The sequence below is a fragment of the Typopeltis vanoorti genome, chromosome 14, assembly GCF_054136105.1.
Source record: "Typopeltis vanoorti isolate ZY-2024b chromosome 14, IOZ_Tvanoo_1.0, whole genome shotgun sequence".
Classification (NCBI taxonomy): Eukaryota; Metazoa; Arthropoda; class Arachnida; order Uropygi; family Thelyphonidae; genus Typopeltis; species Typopeltis vanoorti.
The window spans coordinates 88,479,353-88,497,252 of record NC_143562.1 but is presented as its reverse complement, the minus strand read 5'-3'; the positions used below and the strand labels follow the sequence as shown (position 1 = coordinate 88,497,252).

Below are 17,900 nucleotides of genomic sequence, written 5' to 3'. Positions count from 1 at the left end.
CCCTCAGAGTATCATATTCTTATTCGCCCATTCCTGAATTCTCTTTTTGATCCACTTTTCCAATACCTGTACAATTGCTCCTGAGATACTGACTGGTCTATAATTTGCTGCGACAGATTCAGATCCTCCTTTATGCAAAGGAATTGTTTTTCCCTCCTCCTACTGGGACTTCGCCAGAGCTAAGACTCAAATTAAATGGCCTAGTAAAAAGTTATCTGCAGTTTTCCCTACACATTCTCTTAAAACATGAGCTGATATCCAATTCAATCCCACAGTTATATTTGCATTCAGATTCTGAAATATCCTAAGTACCTTCAGTTCATCAACCTCTGTTCTCACATCAGTCCCTGTCATAATATTTTCACTTGGATGATATACCCTTGCAAAATGGTCGCTTGACAGCTCAACAATTTCATCTGTCTCTGTGACCACTCCACCATCTGCATTCATTAAAGTTATTCTTTGACAGTCCCTCCTACTTGATAAAATAAAAAAACTGTTTGGGATTTCCTTTTCTATGCTTAGCTAACTTCTCATAATCTGATTTTGTCTTCCTTACCATGATGGCCATCTTTCTTGTCTGTTCATGAATAAGCTGGTTGCCTTTCTCCTTACATACCCTCCATAACATGTTTTTTTGCAGCTCTTGCTTAATGATATTATTCATCCATGTAACTTCTATCCAGTTTATCCTCCTGATCTTGAGTATACTGTGTGATATTGCTTCCTTCAAATACCTCTTGGACTACACCTAAGCACTGTGAACATCCTTCCCTTGCAGATCTTTATTCCATGGTCATAATCATGATATGCCATAATCACATAATGATAAAATCTTAATTATCAAATTCAATAATGAATAAACTAAGGTATAAATTTAAAATTTAACTTTGCTTAATTAATTAAAACAAGTATCATGCAAGTTGAATCCTTATGACCATCGACATAAATGATTATACACAGAAATGAGAGCACATATTTTATGATACTTTTTCTCACCAAACACAAAAATTATTAGAAACATACTTTATCATAAATACACCAAGGATTAGATAATCCAAGAATTATGTACTAGGGACCAATTGGTCACTTTCAGGCTTTCAATAATCAAGATGTGGTCTCACATCGGGGAATGACATTCATCTATCACCAAAAAGACATTCATAAGTTACCATGCAGCAGTGGATTTTTAAACCAACAATCTATATGAAAAGAGAACGCAGGCTGGCAGGTAATAATAAATAATAAAGATTCTTTACATAAAAGATACAAAGACTAATCCAAATGTATGAAGCAATCACAGTTTGTGGTAAATAGAGGGTGGTCTGAAAAGTTCTTGGCCTAACAATGAAAAAACGAATTTCAAAAAATCAGCTAACGCCTTTTTGTTCCCTTCATAGGGAGTAGGTGAGGCCGTTTACCCTATCTAACTTTGGAGACTGAGTGGGCAGTTCAATCTCCACTGGCAGCCAATCAGAGATAGCTTGCCCAAGGCTATCAACTAATTAAGTGGCACACAGTGAAGAGATGGCACAAGTGCCGCCATCTCATGGTCCCTAACCATAACACAATATATTTAATGTCTGAAATAATGTGGGTTCTACGGTCGATTTTCTTGAGTTTACGGGACGAAAAACCCGAGTTTCCAGGAGAAAAAACCCACTTGCCTGTGCCAGAGATCGACTAACTCAGGAACTGGTGGAAAAAAAGGCTTAGAAAAATTTCCTCTAGTCGCCAACTAGACTCAAAACAAGGTCTTCCTTCGTGCGGTTAAGCGCCGTGGTGTGCAAACGCCACATCCACTGAGCTACATAATTTCAAAATTATTTTTATTTTTCAACACAATCTCTCTTAAGACTAATACATTTATTCCAGCGATGCTCCAGCGGTTCTCAGTAAAACCTGCAAAATACTCCTCTACAGCTGTAATCATCTCTTGATTCAAAGAAAAACGTTACCAGCAAGGAACAGTTTTAGTTTTGGGAAGAGATAGAAGTCAAAGAGAGCCAAATCTGGGGAATAGGATGGATGTTCCAATAATTCATAGTGAAGATCCCTTAATTTTCCCATTGCCAAAACACCTTTGTGGGCAGGTGCACTGTCTTGATGAAAGATGATTTTTTTTTTCTTTTGCAAACTGGGTCTTTACTCACGAATTTTTTCGTCTGGTCTGGTTAAAAGATCGGAATAATATTCCCCAGTTATTGTTTTACCCTTTTCAAGATAATTAATAAACAAAATGCCTTCAGCATCCTAAAACACCGATGCTATGCCCTTTCCTGCTGATGAAGCCAACTGTCTTCTTTGGCGCTGAACTGGCTTCTGTCCAATGTTTTGACTGCTGTTTGGATTCTGGTGTGTAATGGTGAATCCAAGTCTCATGCATAGTAATAAATCGATGCACAAAATCAGTTTCATTCTTGTTAAAACGCTCCAAGCACTGTTCAGAGATTTTCATGCGAGTGCGTTTTTGATCTGCTGTGAGCAAGAGTGACACCGATCTTGTACAAAGCTTTTTCATTTGCAATTCATGTAAAATATATCCTACACATTCTTTTGAAATGCCTATAGTCTCAACAATTTCACACACTTTGACTCGCCAGTCATCCAATACCATATCGTGCACTTGATCAATGATTTCTGGTGTTGTTACACTTTTTAGACATCCTTCACGTGGATCATCTTCAAGGCTGGTACGGCCACATTTAAACTCAGCAACATGTTTCTTAATCGTCAAAAATGAAGGAGAAGAGTGCCCATAAACTTTTATGAACTTTGAATGAATTTCTTTTGGTGTTAAACCTTCTTTTACAAAGAATTTTATAACTGCATGATACTCAATTTTATCCATTTCAAGGAATACCTACACACTTTTGCTTCAGACAGCTGTATAAAACAAACTACTTGATAGAATGACTTACAGTTTCACATGAATGCTTATGACAGATGTACCAACTTAGAAAAAAAAAAAAAATCTGGCTGATAGTGTTGCCATCTATGGTCAAGGCTGAGAACTTTTCAAACCACCCTCGTACTTATTAGATATGATATTGGCAAACACTGATAAACACCAGTTGACTGTTCAATAAAAGGCAGCATTTGCTGGGTTTTACATATGCAAGAACAAGGCTACAGGAAGAGAGAGTTAAAGGCGAGAGTAGTAAAATTCATTTTCTGTGCATTGGACTGAATGATGATCCATGTCAGAAATGTCATTGCCATTCATATTAGACTCAGGGCATCGTTAGGGTATATGCTGCTCCTAGGGAAGCACTATTTTGCTGCCCCTAAATTCAAAGAACAGTTTTAGGGTTGAGATTCATTATGTTTTACATAATTTTTTTTTAATAATTAAACAAAATTCAAACATAATAAAATATTAACAAAAATAAACAACAGTTAAATTAATTTTCTGGCCTTTTTTTAAACACAAAATCATGTTCAGCAGCTTTCATATTTAGAATTTTATTTATTTTTTAATTGCATTTTCTTACGTCTTTGGTTACCAAATTTGCAGGTATTTGAAGAATATGAAAATTCTTTAGCTGCTAGTAGTAGTGACTTTAAAAATCTGTTCTTTCAGTAGTATTCTTTTTATTTTTTTATATTTTCTAAAGTTTTCTCAGCAAAATTAATGTTGGTTCTTACAGATTGTAACTGTTTGCTCACTGGATTTATTATACTTTATTATATCATAAATCAGTATAACATTGTGAATAAACTTATAATTGCAAATATGCTTTGCTAGTGAATATGCATCAGCCCCAGCTTGTAAACCATGTGCTCCATTTAATCTTCATTGTCTTTAATGTAAACTAATGTATCATACAATTAACCCAAGTGATATCTGATTGGTCTTATTGCTTTGATCCACAGTTGCATGTATCCTAAATATTTTAGTGTTAAATGTGGTACATTTTTTAAAATATGCCATCTGTTGATGCAACAAAAAATTATATAACTGCTGAATTATATTATAAAATAAAACTGATTCTAAATCTTTTAGCTGCACCATTTATGAGTAGATTTAAAGAATGCGATGTGCAAGGAACATAAAATGTGGATATTTTTAAGTTTAATATATGTCTTTGAATCTATTATTTTTGCCATGCATATTGGGCTTGTCAATAGCTTTGGTCTTGCATATCATCTACATTTATACTGAGATTGTCCAATTCTGTGCTTAAACTAAGTCTGGATTTATCAAATATTTCAATAAACCCCAAAAAATGTTATATATTAATCCCAAAATTTTAGAAACAAATTGGACAATGATGGATTATTTATTACCGGTGGCTACAATTAGCAGTACTGTCCAGTATACTTTTAATATTTAACTTCTTTTAATTTATTCACTATTTGACATTTAATTTTTTGTGATATTAATTCATTTTGAATTTCTGGTCGGTAATGCACCCCCCCCCCCCCCGATTATTCTTTATTTTATTTCAGTGAGTTTTCAAAGCATTATCAAACATTGCTGGCATGGCTGACTAAGTGGTTAACAAATTCAGTCTCCAACCAACAGGCTGTGAATTTGAATCTTGGAATGGATGTTGTGATTGTCTTTTGCTGGGACATGAATGTCATTATCTGGTGTGAGACCACCTCACTGCTTATATTGTAAGCCTGAAGTGACTTGAAAAAGTTCCTTATTTGGTCAATAAAGCAGGGTTTCCAGGGTTATGTAAAATAAATAATTTACAAAAATAGAAAAAAAAATTTCCACCCATGGTAGGAATGTGCTAACAGATTTACAACAACAACAACAACAAAAAAAACTTTCATGGGCAGAAGCCTCAAAACACACTAAACAATTCAAAATTTTTTTAAAAAATAACTCCATTGTTTGTTTATACAATTTTTTGAAAAAAAGGATAAATTTTGTAACATTCCAGTGTTTACTTTTTCCATCAATTAAACATTGTTTGAAATTTATAGATTTCTATAATTTTAAAGGAATTTTCATTTCTTGCCATACTGAAAAATTCAATGTGTGATAGATATTTTTCATGGCATTTCAATCATTCTTTCCAATTTGTCACCATTTTCTGATGAAATTTCAAAAGTAGTACTTAAATCTTTGTTAAAAATTCAGCAACAAAAACAGTATGCACTATCATTTTTTATGAAATAAATCTGTCAAGTCCAATCAACTATCTCTGTTTTTCAAAACGCATTTGTAATAAGCATGAAAAAATTTTTTGCAAATGATCAATTGGAAAATTAAGTTTTTAGCTGAAATGACTTTTTTTTTTTTTTTTAACTAACTAACTACGAAATATAAAAATAAATCTATAATTAATGGTCAAAAATATAGATCTGAAATATTTTTATCTAGTAGTACTTGAGAATGTTCTTCATGATGAACATAAGTTTCCACTTTCTTTACAACTTCTATGTTGGAAGATTTCTCTTCATACTCAACTTATGGAAGTGTAGTCAATGTAGATGTAGATTCTGATATATCTTCATATAAGTTTTCCACTCCATTTACAAGCTTTTTTGTGCCAGAAGGTTTTCTTTGCAAATCCATTTTCTGCAGGTTCAGTTTATATGGACATAGCTGATTTATCTTCTTGTTTCTTTTTATGTTTGTTTGTGTTATTTTTTTCCATGCAATCATCCTATGGTGAATGTAGTGTATCTTCTTCATTCTTCTCTTTGCATTCATTTTCTGCAGGTATAATTTATTCCATAAAGTATATCAAAAATAGAAAAACGCTATCAATGGACTGGCTAATCACCCTTTTTCAGTTACATGTTTATTTTTATACACCATACCAGATAGTTCTTTTAAGTGAATTCATTTTTAATTTATTTCCTGTAAGCTTAATTTTTGTTAAAAATATTAAAAAAATAAATGGAACATTAATATTTTAATAGTAATAATAAAATAAATTTCATTTTTATATAATCACTTGTTTCTAAATTTGAAAGAATCTGTTATATATATTGACATATATTCATGATTAGTTATTAATTCGTTTCTACATGTGTTTTTCATATGACTTTACATGAATACTATGTTAACTGTAAAATGGGCTCTAATGCAATTTTATGTAAATAATATAATTTAATTTTTAATTTACTAGATTGTTATTCTTTTGCATTTGCCATTCCATTTCTAGATCAGAGATATAAATGGAATGACAAATGCAAAATTTATGTCAAGTAGTGAATCACACCTAAGACTTATGAGAATTACAATATAGTTAAAAAAGACAACTAACAGATTTAGAACATTTAACTAGGATACAGCTAAATTAAATAACAGTACGCCAAGACTTTATTTCAGAATAATATAGCAATATACTAAAAAGAAAGAAGACCCCAACAAATTAATCAAGATAAAAGAAGCAATATTGACTGCAGCAGAAAAACATATTGAAAAAAACAAAAAGCAAATTTAAAAAACCATGGGTGACAGAAGAGCTACTAGAGCTAATGGGTAAAAGAAGAGCCTGAAAAACAATCCTAATGGAAATGAAGAATATAAAAAATTATAGACAAAAAAAAAAATAAAAATAAGTGCAAAGAGAAAGATAGATGGATCAGTAATAAATGCTTAGAAATAGAGAAATTAGATAAAGAAATAAAATTTTATTAAAGTTACATTCAAAAATAAAATTTCTTAATAATCAGCCAAGAGTTAAAAGATAAGAATATTATTTTAAATCCAGAAGACAAGATACAAAGATGGAAGAAATTACTAACATATAATTGCCACAATAATGACCACAGGCATAGCAAATCTACGATTACTGTTAATTCAAATCCAGGTATATTTAAAGAAGAAATAGCGGAATAATGAATTACTAACCATTTAAATCATACAAATACAACATTTATTTTACAAATGATATTCTATCTTTTTCAATTTAACTACTTGAATACAAATTCTACCCTACGGTTCTTCTTTATGAACTGGTCGGTAAGTAACATCATCATAAAAAATTGGTTGTAACTTAATTTTCCCAAGCAACATGCACACTTGTAAAGGCCAGCTGAAGCTCACTGGCTAGAGCTACGTTGACTGCATATGGCCTCTGTTTAAGCAACAGAGTGAGACGACGTGAAATGGCTACGCGCATGCATGAAATCACAGTGCTGCTGCGAGGACCTCGAAGCTCCTACAACCGAGCAAACCAAGGTAATTTTGACTAGACGAGCAAGCATCTGCCTTCGATACACAACACAAAGTTCAATTATTGCCGCACAAGCTTAAGACGTCTTCTGTCTACAAAAATAAAAGCCTAAATGGAATTTTTATAAATGCATGCATTTATTAACAAAGAAATATTACTTCTTTCTCAATTAATGAGCTTGCGCAGCAAGCATGGAGATTCACCACTGATGATTTTAGAACTATTAGTATCATATCCCGTGCTTCAAAAATACTACTGAAAATAATAAAAATAGAATATTTTCTAGAATCAAATGCCATGTAAGTGAACAGCAAAAAGGTAAATACCAAAAAAGAATAATGCAGCAAAATTTAATGATTTTAGAACTATTAGTATCATATCCCATGCTACAAAAAGTACTGAAAATAATAAAAATAGAATATTTTCTAGAATGAAATGCCATGTAAGTGAACAGCAAAAAGGATTCATGCCAGGAAAAGTTACAATTAATGAATTTATGAATTAAAAACTTATTTCAGAATAGAGTATAACAATAAAAATAAGAATGAAATTAGAGGGATGATCTGTTATTGAAAGATCAGAAATAAATAACATATCTATGCTTTATAGACCTTCAAAATGCATTTGAGAGAGTAAGCCATGAAAAGTTCACAGAAATATCAAAACATTCAAATTGATACAAAAGACCTCAGAATAATAACAGAATTACACTGGAATTAGAAGACACAAATTACAAATGAAATTAATAATGAAATAATGGATATTAAAAGAGGAGTGAGACAAGGGTGTATAATATCATGATATCTATGTTTCAATATATATACAGTGAAATGATAATAAAAGAATAGGAAGAAATGAAATGGGAATAAAAATAAATGGCAATAGAATTAACAATATTAGATTTGCTGACTATTTGGGTCTTAATATTTTGTAACAGTTACAAAATATTATTATTATAATTATTATAATGTGACACCTCCAAGGAGTCCATAGACTCATCGAGGAAGGACGTCTACTCTACATCTCTCATTCTCCATCATTCAATCCACCAACTACACCAATGCTATCTGCCGCCACCACTAGTATTTCCACAGGCAATCGCAAACATCCATGCCCACGGTGGGATTCGAACCCACAGCCTTTTGGCTGGAGAGCAGATACGCTAACCGCTCGGCCAACCAGGCTGGCGTTTGGTTGAATACTAATCAAAAAGAGTCAGAATTATGGCTTAGTATTAAATACAGCTAAAACCACATATATGGTAATAAGCAAAAAACGGAATTCATTCAAAATGTAAAGGCTTATGATTATTTAGGAGTATTGATTACAGAAGATGGAACAACAGTTATAGAAATAAAATCAAGAATATCTAAGGCAAAAGAAGCATTTTGGAATAATAAATTACTAATGACCTATGGAATAAATAAACAGACTAAAATAAGAATAATAAAATCCTATATATGGCCAAAATTGAATTATGGATGTGAGACATAAACATACACAAAATCCATAATCAGAAAATTGCAGACCTTTGAAATGTAGTGCTATAGGAGAGGACTGAAGATTTCTTGGAAGGAGAAAAAAAACTAATGAACAGGTATTGAAGTTAATGGGAACCAAAAGAACACTCATGGAAGACCTTATAAAGAGAAAGTGCAAGATGACAGGGTACATATGAAGATCAGCAGGGAAAACGTCTCTGCAAATACTGAAGGGAAAATTAGAATGATGAACATCTCCTGGTAGACCAAGAACTTCTTGGACTGATGATGTAAAGAAATGGATGGGTAACAAAAGCTATTATGAGATCAAAAGGATGGCAGAGGAATGGACACTATGGCATACCATAATAGCTAACCTCCAAATTGGAAAAGCTACTTCAAAAGAAGAAGAAAGTTATTTTTAAACTGTATTTTTAGTTTTGCATCCTATCAAACCTTGCCTGCTTTGCCAATTGTCTAAGTTCATTTATTGCTGTGTTTATGACTATGTTTACAGTTTCCACTGCAAAGGGAATGGCATTGGGACAGTTTCTAACAGTGACAGGATATCTTTTCATTGACATGACAGGATTATCAAAATGGGTACACTAAACAAAAAAGCATATAGCCAAAAATTTGACAAATTTTTAGCTATATGCAATAAACTTAGCTAGGATACTGTTTCCACATGTTCCTGATAATGTCACTGGCCAGAAAGTGATAGAAAGATAGAACTTTATCACTCCCTTTATGCTGCATGTAATTGTCCATTCTTTTATTGTCTTCCCTCTGATGATGTGATGAGAAACTCATCATGAAATACAAGTTTTATATTAATTACTTTATTTTTGTTTACATAATTTACTTGTAGTAAGTTCATGTCTAATTATGTTAGTATTAAAAATCAAATTCAAATACAAACCTCACAAAAGCTATCCACTAAATGAATATCTTGATAAACTATTTCATTTGTATTGATGATTTTATCGAATTTATTACCTGTTTGATATCAATACTTGTAATTGCAATGGCCACAGAAGATAATGATATCATGCATAAATAAACACCATATTACTCACTGATCAATTGTGTTCATACCCAATGAGAACAGACTGAGGCATGCAGACTGTACAGTTTGGTAGATAGAAAACCAAGGAGAGGATATGATCAAGACATTTAAGCTACTGAAGGATTATTATCATGTTAACATTGAGGAGATTTTTCATATGGTAGAACAAGGGGATGGAGCAAGGGCAAGGGGCCATTTCTGGAAGTTGCAAAAGGGAGTGGTGAATAAAAAGGGTGCATGGAATGCACTGTCTGAGAGGGTAGTGAAACGTGCAGACAGCAGATGAGTTTAAGGAGTGGTATGATGGACTTCATTCATGACTCATTTTTCACGGTATTAACAACACCACAAACACTTTTGACAACAAAGATGTTTTACTAACGCTTATATTTCGCTGATTTTCAACTCAGCATCATCAGAGCACAACACACAATCTGTTAGATTGATGGACTTCATATTGACCTCCCACAATGAGTTATGATTCCACTGAGGTCAGGAAAATAATAATGATGATGATGCTACATTAAGAAGAAAAATGTCAGAAAGTTCTGATGTCATGTGTTGTTGCAAGAGGATTTGAACAGGTTGGTGCCTTGGACTGAAGAATGGGGATATCCATCCCTTCAGTGTTGCTAAAGAATAAAGTATAAGCACTCTGACCAGCGAAGATGGAATGAAGTATACTGCAATGGAAGAACTTCAAGAGATGGAGGAGGCAAGGGATCTGAGGATCTTGGTGGATATGGAATTGAAGTTAAGGAAATACATTGCAAAAGTTGTGCAAAAAGGGTTAGACAGAAACTTGCTGTTATAATGCATAGAACCTTAACAAAGATGGATAGGAAGGTTCCAATGTAAAATGCACCAATCGGGCCACCTTCATTTGGATAAGGACATAGTGGAAAGAGTGCAGAGGAATAACTAAGATTGTATCAGGACTCTGGAATGTTGAGTATTAAGACAGACTGAGAGAATGTGATCTGCAAAGCAGCTACAAGCTTGGCAGATAGGATTAATAGAGGTAATAGCATTGAGCTATATAAGATGGCAAGAATAACCTATCATTCATATAGATACAGGGGAATTATTATGCAGGGTCATGAGATAATGAAAGGTCATTCCTTAAAAATGTTTAAAGGTCACATAATTGAAAAGCTTTGCACAGTGGGTGGCGAATGAGTGGACCGCATTGCCAGAATGAGAAGAAAGTGCTCCAATGCTGAATGTATTCTAAGCAAGGTACGGTAGTTATTGTGGTCTGCAATAATGCCCATGAGTCTTTGGATGCCACAGAGGTTTGAAAGTAATACCAAATCTCTCTCTAGCACTGATAAATCTCACTTAAATCACAACCAAAAACAACATTCCAAACTAGAAGCATTCAAAGAATTTTATTTCTTGAATACCATTCTAACTCAATCACCAAGTGAATTCAATTATGCTATGTGAAGAACAAAGCAATTTGTGCTTAATGTAAAAAAACTTGAAGAGTTTAGGTTTATATTTGAAACAAAATTAATGGAGAATTTTGAAAGAAAAAAAAATCATTATATGATGCTTTCATTTTTTAGCTAACTATACAGGAATACTAGAGCACCGCAGAAAGTAATTTTTTTTTCATTCTATTAACTTAATTTGTTGTAGGATTTCTTTTTTTTTTTTTAAATGATGAATTGATGAATTGGATTGTTTAGATTTAATAAATATTTGGATATTTGTGTTAAAATATATATCTACAGTATTTCACCAATGTGCAGTAGAACAACAGTGGTCAAAACATCTTTGTTGGGGAACTTGAATATGCAAGATTTTATTATTGTAGATAACAAAATAACAACAGTGCACTTTGTGGAAGATATATTCATTACTACCTCTCTTGGGTACTGTTTATAATTAATGATAATCTTGGGCCAATTACCGCTGATTGTCTACCATGGAGACTAAACTATCCACAACTCCAATCTCTAAAGGCTAAAACAATTTCACCCAATAGAGAATAAAATGCATTAGTGAATTTATTTATTATATACAGGGTGTTCGGGATAAATTTGACATATTTATAATTAATTATATTTTTCCGTAAGTTACATGTATTAACACACACTTCTCTTCATTTAAAAGTTTGGACCCTTCTTCATTCATATACAAGATGTCAGAAAGGATGGATAGCTGGAACCCACCTGAATCATGGAAGAGAATAACTTGTATCATAATGATTCGTGCCCGCCATCAAAATAAGGATATTACGACTGCTGCCCAATGCTCCCTGAATACAGTAAAAACAATCAGGCATGAACTAGAGACTTGCAATGGTGACTACGAGGATGTAGCAAGAAGAAAGATCCCTAGCAGACGATCTGATTGCGTTCGTACAGCAGAATTCCTCGCAAATCTGCAGGAACAGGTGTTGAAGAACCCTGGCATTGGAATTCGGGCTTTGTTCGTGGAGTTGCTAACTGTAGTCAAGCCCTGGATAACAAGGGTAGCCAATGGTAGGCCGTATGTATGGCAGCAGGATTCGGCCCCTTGCCACACCTCTGGGAAAAGTCAAAAATGGTTGTCTGAAAATTTCTACGACTTCACCAGTCCAAATGTTTGGCCTCCAAACTCCCCAGACCTTAACCCCATGGATTATTTTGTATGGGGCGCAGTTGAAAAAGACACCAATCGCACTTCCAGTAATACAAAAGCCCAGTTAATGGATAAAATTAAAACAGTTTTTGCGGCCCTTCCCAGGGAGACTGTAGCATCAGCTTGTTCGAGGTTCCGAAGTAGAATTGAAGCTGTGATCGATGCTAATGGTGGTTATTTTGAGTAAATCTTGTTGATAGTATTGTAATTAACTCTGCCTGTAATGTTTTTTTGTCAATTCATTAAATTTAATAGATACAAAGAAGATTTTCTTTTTCCTTACGAAACTGTCAAATTTATCCCGAACACCCTGTGTATATATATATATATATATATATATATATGTAGAAAGTATTTTTACCTTGGGTATAAATATGTTAAAGATACCAAGTAATTTTAAACCTGGTTTTACTCCATTTCCCAAGTAATTACTTGGGAAATGGAGTAAAACCAGGTTTAAAATTACTTGGTATCTTTAACATATATATATATATATATATATATTCACTACAAAAGTTGAAAGATTTATGGAAGAAAAAAAAAAAGACTGGTAAACAGTTATGTAGGAGGTGTTTTGGGAGTGAGTGCGAGTTGTGTGAAAACAATAAAAGTGATAGTGGAGTAATGAATATTGATAGAAGTCTGAAAAATATTTGTGTAGGCAATAATAAAAATGTGGTGGTGGAAGGTGAAGAGAAGAAAGAGGACCTCATGAAAGAAATAGTGTGCTTATGTGGAGTCCTTCACAGGAAAAAACTGAGACTGAGCTACTGAAGAAATGTCAGGTTGTTTAGTTGTTTTGGATTTATGGATGCAACTAAAGCTATGGGCTCAGTGTATAAATTGTATATGTTCTTCCAGCCAGTCTGCTTGTTCTGCAGGATGAAAATCCATAGTTTCCAAAAGGAAACCCCTCCACCAGTATATGAAACCAGTTAACACACTTTTAGTTGAAAAGGCCCTTAAAAAGCTTCTTAGCATGATAGGTGGGATTTGAACTCCAGTCTTCCAACCAAAGGACACTGTCGACATCAACTGAGCTAGATAGTCTAAATAAATATCAGGAGATTGGCAGAGCTCAGAAAAAAAAAGAAAGAAAGAAAAAATGAGATAAGAAACAAGAACAAATAACTAGGAACAAACAAATCATTTTATGGTGATTGTATGATAAGTGGAGAATAATTGATGAGAACATGAAAATTGTATCTCTGGTAAAAAAATAATATTAGTAAAACTATCAGGATGCAAAACATTATGGTGAAAGAAATGATTGATGGCTGGCACTAATCAAATATTGCATGAGAGAAGATATGAAAGAGATACAAGTATGCTGCCATGTTATGATAGGAGATATGAGTTATTGGAAGAAACAAAAATAAACAAAAGGCCAATGGTCTGCTGCCATGCTATGATAGAGCCAAGTTGAGGAGGGGGAAGCAATATATGCAAATGAATCAATGAGAAGGTTGTCTGGACTGAATTTGATGTGCAGAAGGACCTCATACAATAATGATGAACTGCATACAAATGGATTGGGAATGTGTCTAATTTATAACATTCAGTAATTTTTAACATTAAGCATAATTATTTAATGAAATTTACCTTTTTCACTACATCTATTATTAAGATATTTGCTATATAAAACTTCTTTTTTTATATTTGAATTTTCCTATACTTATACAATCAAGTTATGTTTAATAAACTTTTTTTTATACGGTTAATTTGCTGTTCTTATTCTAAAAACATTATCCCATTATGAAAGAAAAATATAAATGTAAAAAGTAACTTTAAAATTTTTTCTACGTATCCTTTTAAATTTTCTAGCTTGCAAAGAATGAACACTGGCACCTATTGTTTTACAAAAAAAAAAAAAATAAATAAATAAATAATAATAATCGATGCAGCTTAATGTAAGAAAAGTAAAATTATGCATTTTAGGACAAATAAAAAAATTACGAGCCATTTGTAACATTGATGGAACTGTACTTTGGGAAATTAATGAAACTAGGGATTCAGGAGTGGTAGTAGATAATACATTGTGGTTTACAGGACATATGACTAAGGTAGTTCATAGGATTACTTGATTATTGAAGAGTAAGTACACTAAAAAGTAGGTAAGGAAGTTATTTCTCTTTATGAGGCCTTGATACAGTAATATCTAGATTACTGTGCTGAGGTATGGTCAACTTGGGTTTCTTGTAATTAGATAAGTGGTCGAGAAGATCCAGAGGTAAGTGGTCTACAAAATGCTCCCTATTACAATAGAATGAGAATCTGTGGGTTGTAATAGTTTGTTGTTGTCTTGTCCTTTGAATAGTCTTAGATGTTTCCATGTGCTCCTTGAACTGCTTTGGCTATGTAGACGATTTTGTTTGTATAGAGCTGTTGTTCAGGATTAGGATCTATTTCTTGCAAGGCTGCTGTAATTGCTGGACAGGTAAAGATGTGAGTGGGTGTCAGTTTAGTATTGGGGCAGTTGTGGCACTTTCTATATGTTCTTGTATCATCGTATTGATCTTCATTCCTCTATAATGCTACCGTGGTGGAGGTCTTTCTGTCAGCATATTTCGGGAATTTGATGTTGTATATTTATATTTAATATTATTTAATATATATTTATATATTTACTACATTTGGCATGAAACTCTTTGAGTTTCTTATTCGGCTATGAAACAATATGGGATGTAATATCCCTTAACTTAAATAAGTTTATGTCGCCAAATTGAAGCCTTTGGCTCTTCATATAATTAATAATTTATTAGGACACCTTCTTGGCAATTCTCATAGTAGGGTATATGTAAGTTCTGTTTGCTACAAACTTGGTATTTTAGGTCTAACCTACTCACTGATGAGACCTCAATAAAGGTTGAAACTGGTCTGTGTAGTGACCTTCTCTCACTCATAATGTAGAACAGTAATACAGCTCCTAGGAGCTGGGTTTCACATTATGGGGAAATATCAAGAATAGTGATCGAAGCTTGCTCCACCCTTACCATGAGTTGCCTCACAGTTGCACTGTGAGGCAACTCAACTGACCCTAAAGGGTCAGTTGTAACACTATCCAGGTATTTGCTTACACTTCGACTCACCGAACTTTATATATTTACTATATTCGGCATGAAACTCTTTGAGTTTCTTATTCGGCTATGAAACAATATGGGATGCAATATTCCTTAACCTGAAAAGAATTATATTTTCTTAATTATCGTTACACAAAACAAATGCACTGCGATCTAACGCAGTGTTGGAATGGCGAAACCGACACTACCCATTGAGCAGTGCTGCTACAGATATTCTATGCTTGACCTTATTATTTCCGTGTACGATACTTTTATTATTGGTGTGTGTTTGTAGTGAGGGTGAAACATTTGGGTGACTGGGTGAGCATACTGTTTTCAGTCAGCCATCTGGAAGTTAATAATAATGTATGCAACAAACTTGCAAAACATTAATAAACATGCATAAAACAGACAGTCCAACATTAAGTATAAAACTAAAAAATGTGAGCACTCCTAATAAATTAATGTTCAATAACAAAAACATTAAAGTGATCTTTAGGAAACACTTCAAAAGGTAATAGAGGGGGGAAAAAATGATTTATTTCAAAATAAGTTGACTTCATATGAAGGTTCTCAAATAGCATGAACTTACCTGTTCCACTAAAAAATAACAAAAATGCTAAAAAATTAGATATTTTTGTGGTCATAATTTTTATGCTGATTCAGCACAATTTAGGGATAATGTACTTACAATGTATCCTTACATTAAGGAATTGGTGAGAACCTAGACAGGATAATTAAATGTCCCCATTATTTCAGACACTATTCTTTTGTAGTGATTGAAATTTTTTTTTTTTTGATGATGAATAAAAAGGTGGCACACCATTTGGCAACTCCTATAGGTGGAGATGACCTGCGAATGCTTCTGCCTGGTATCTCAGCTTGGGCCTGGCTCCCACTGAAGAGACCTCAATAAAGGTCAAAACTAGTCTGGGTAGTGGCCCTTCCCTTAATGCATAATATTAGACATATCCGCAAGGAGATGTGTTTTGCATTATAGGAGATACTGAGACAGGAGTGTTGGTATCTTGCTCCACCTTTGCAACAAGTTGCCCTGGTGATGTACCACCTTACCCCAGTCCTGAAGATACTTTCAGGCGCAGACTTTGTTTGCTCACACTTGGATAAAGGATTAAACTAAATTTATTATAATCTTTTGTAGTGAGTTATGACTTACTCCTTATAATCAACAATGAATATAGTCATTAATAAAAATTCAGAATGAAACTAGGAAAAAAAAAAAAAGTGCTATAAACTACTACTTTCTACGAGTTTAAAATGTGCATGTTAGGAGCTGGCAGACGCATTTCATTTTAATTTCTGCCAATTATAGATTAATTTGCTAATTGCTAAAAATAGTCAATCAGGTTATAGGATTATATTCCACTTGCACATTTTACACTTCACATAGCAATCTGTCATTCACGAAGTTACATTAAAATAGCAAAATGCAGAATAACAAGCAGTAATTGTGTAAGGAAAAAATTTCACATAAACGATTTTAAGTATTGCACAAAATAAAAGGATGAAACCTCTCTGTTATTACTGAATATTCCTCTGTAGTGCAATTGGAAGAACAGGCCATTGCACCCTTGTATTGGAAAATATCTGAGTTCAATTCTCATCGTGACAAGAGAAATCTTTATGTGGGGTTTATCTGTTGAAGATGAGTTAGCTGATCTCATACGGAGGCAGCAGGGTTAATTCTTTTGCTTCTATTTTTAATCATGATATATAATAATAATAATCAACTCCTAATGTGTTTTCATCTGTTTGAAAGACGGTCACAGTGCGCTACGCTTTCTATAATTCTATATTTAAAATACGGGAATAATAACAGGTCGCGGATAACTAATGTAATTAAAAAATAAATAAATAAACATTTTCATGGAACATTAAGAGCGACACAATTTCATAATAATCATAAAATGTGTGGCTGTAACAGAAATATTTCACTTTTGGGCAAATTTAAATACCTAAAACATGACTGAATAACCAAATGCCACAGAGTTTCATAGACCAATTCAGTACAATTTATACTTACGCTCAACATCATTTAGTTTCTTCCGTTCTTCTTCTAATCTCGCTTTAAGCTCTTCAACTTCTCGATTCAAAACCTCATAAGAATCAACAGGATTATCAATTTTCAGCCCTCCCTCAGACGCCATACTACCAAGAAGCTTGTAATGTTAGACAATAGAGGTCCTTGCTGAAGCTAAAAAACTCCATAACAGAAATTTCATAATTCTCAAAAATTAGTGTTTTTCGTTTAAAAAACAAATGTGTAATAAATTATTTACTCGGCTTAAGTTTATTTTTATGTGTACTGTACGGAGGCAGCAGGGCAAGCTACTGCCAAGTTGAGGGTTGAAAGCTAAAACATTTGGTCATTAATCAAAAACAAGATAACTGAAAAATTAGATAACAATAAGTAATAAATGAAATAAGACTAGCATGCAGGAAACAAAAAAGAAGAGTAATACAATGCATGAATTAAATAAATTAAATAAAT

The 17,900-nt window shown here is 33.1% G+C and overlaps 1 protein-coding gene across 1 annotated transcript in view; it reads right to left on the bottom strand.

Annotated features, from left to right (window-relative positions):
- Gbeta5 (guanine nucleotide-binding protein subunit beta-5) overlaps nt 1-17,556 on the bottom strand; it is a 119,793-nt gene extending 102,237 nt beyond the window's left edge. Inside the window, exon 1 of the mRNA XM_090404447.1 lies at nt 17,433-17,556. Coding sequence (XP_090260573.1) covers nt 17,433-17,556 — 124 coding nt within the window. The remainder of the gene's footprint in view (nt 1-17,432) is intronic.
- Between the last annotated feature and the right edge of the window lie 344 nt (nt 17,557-17,900).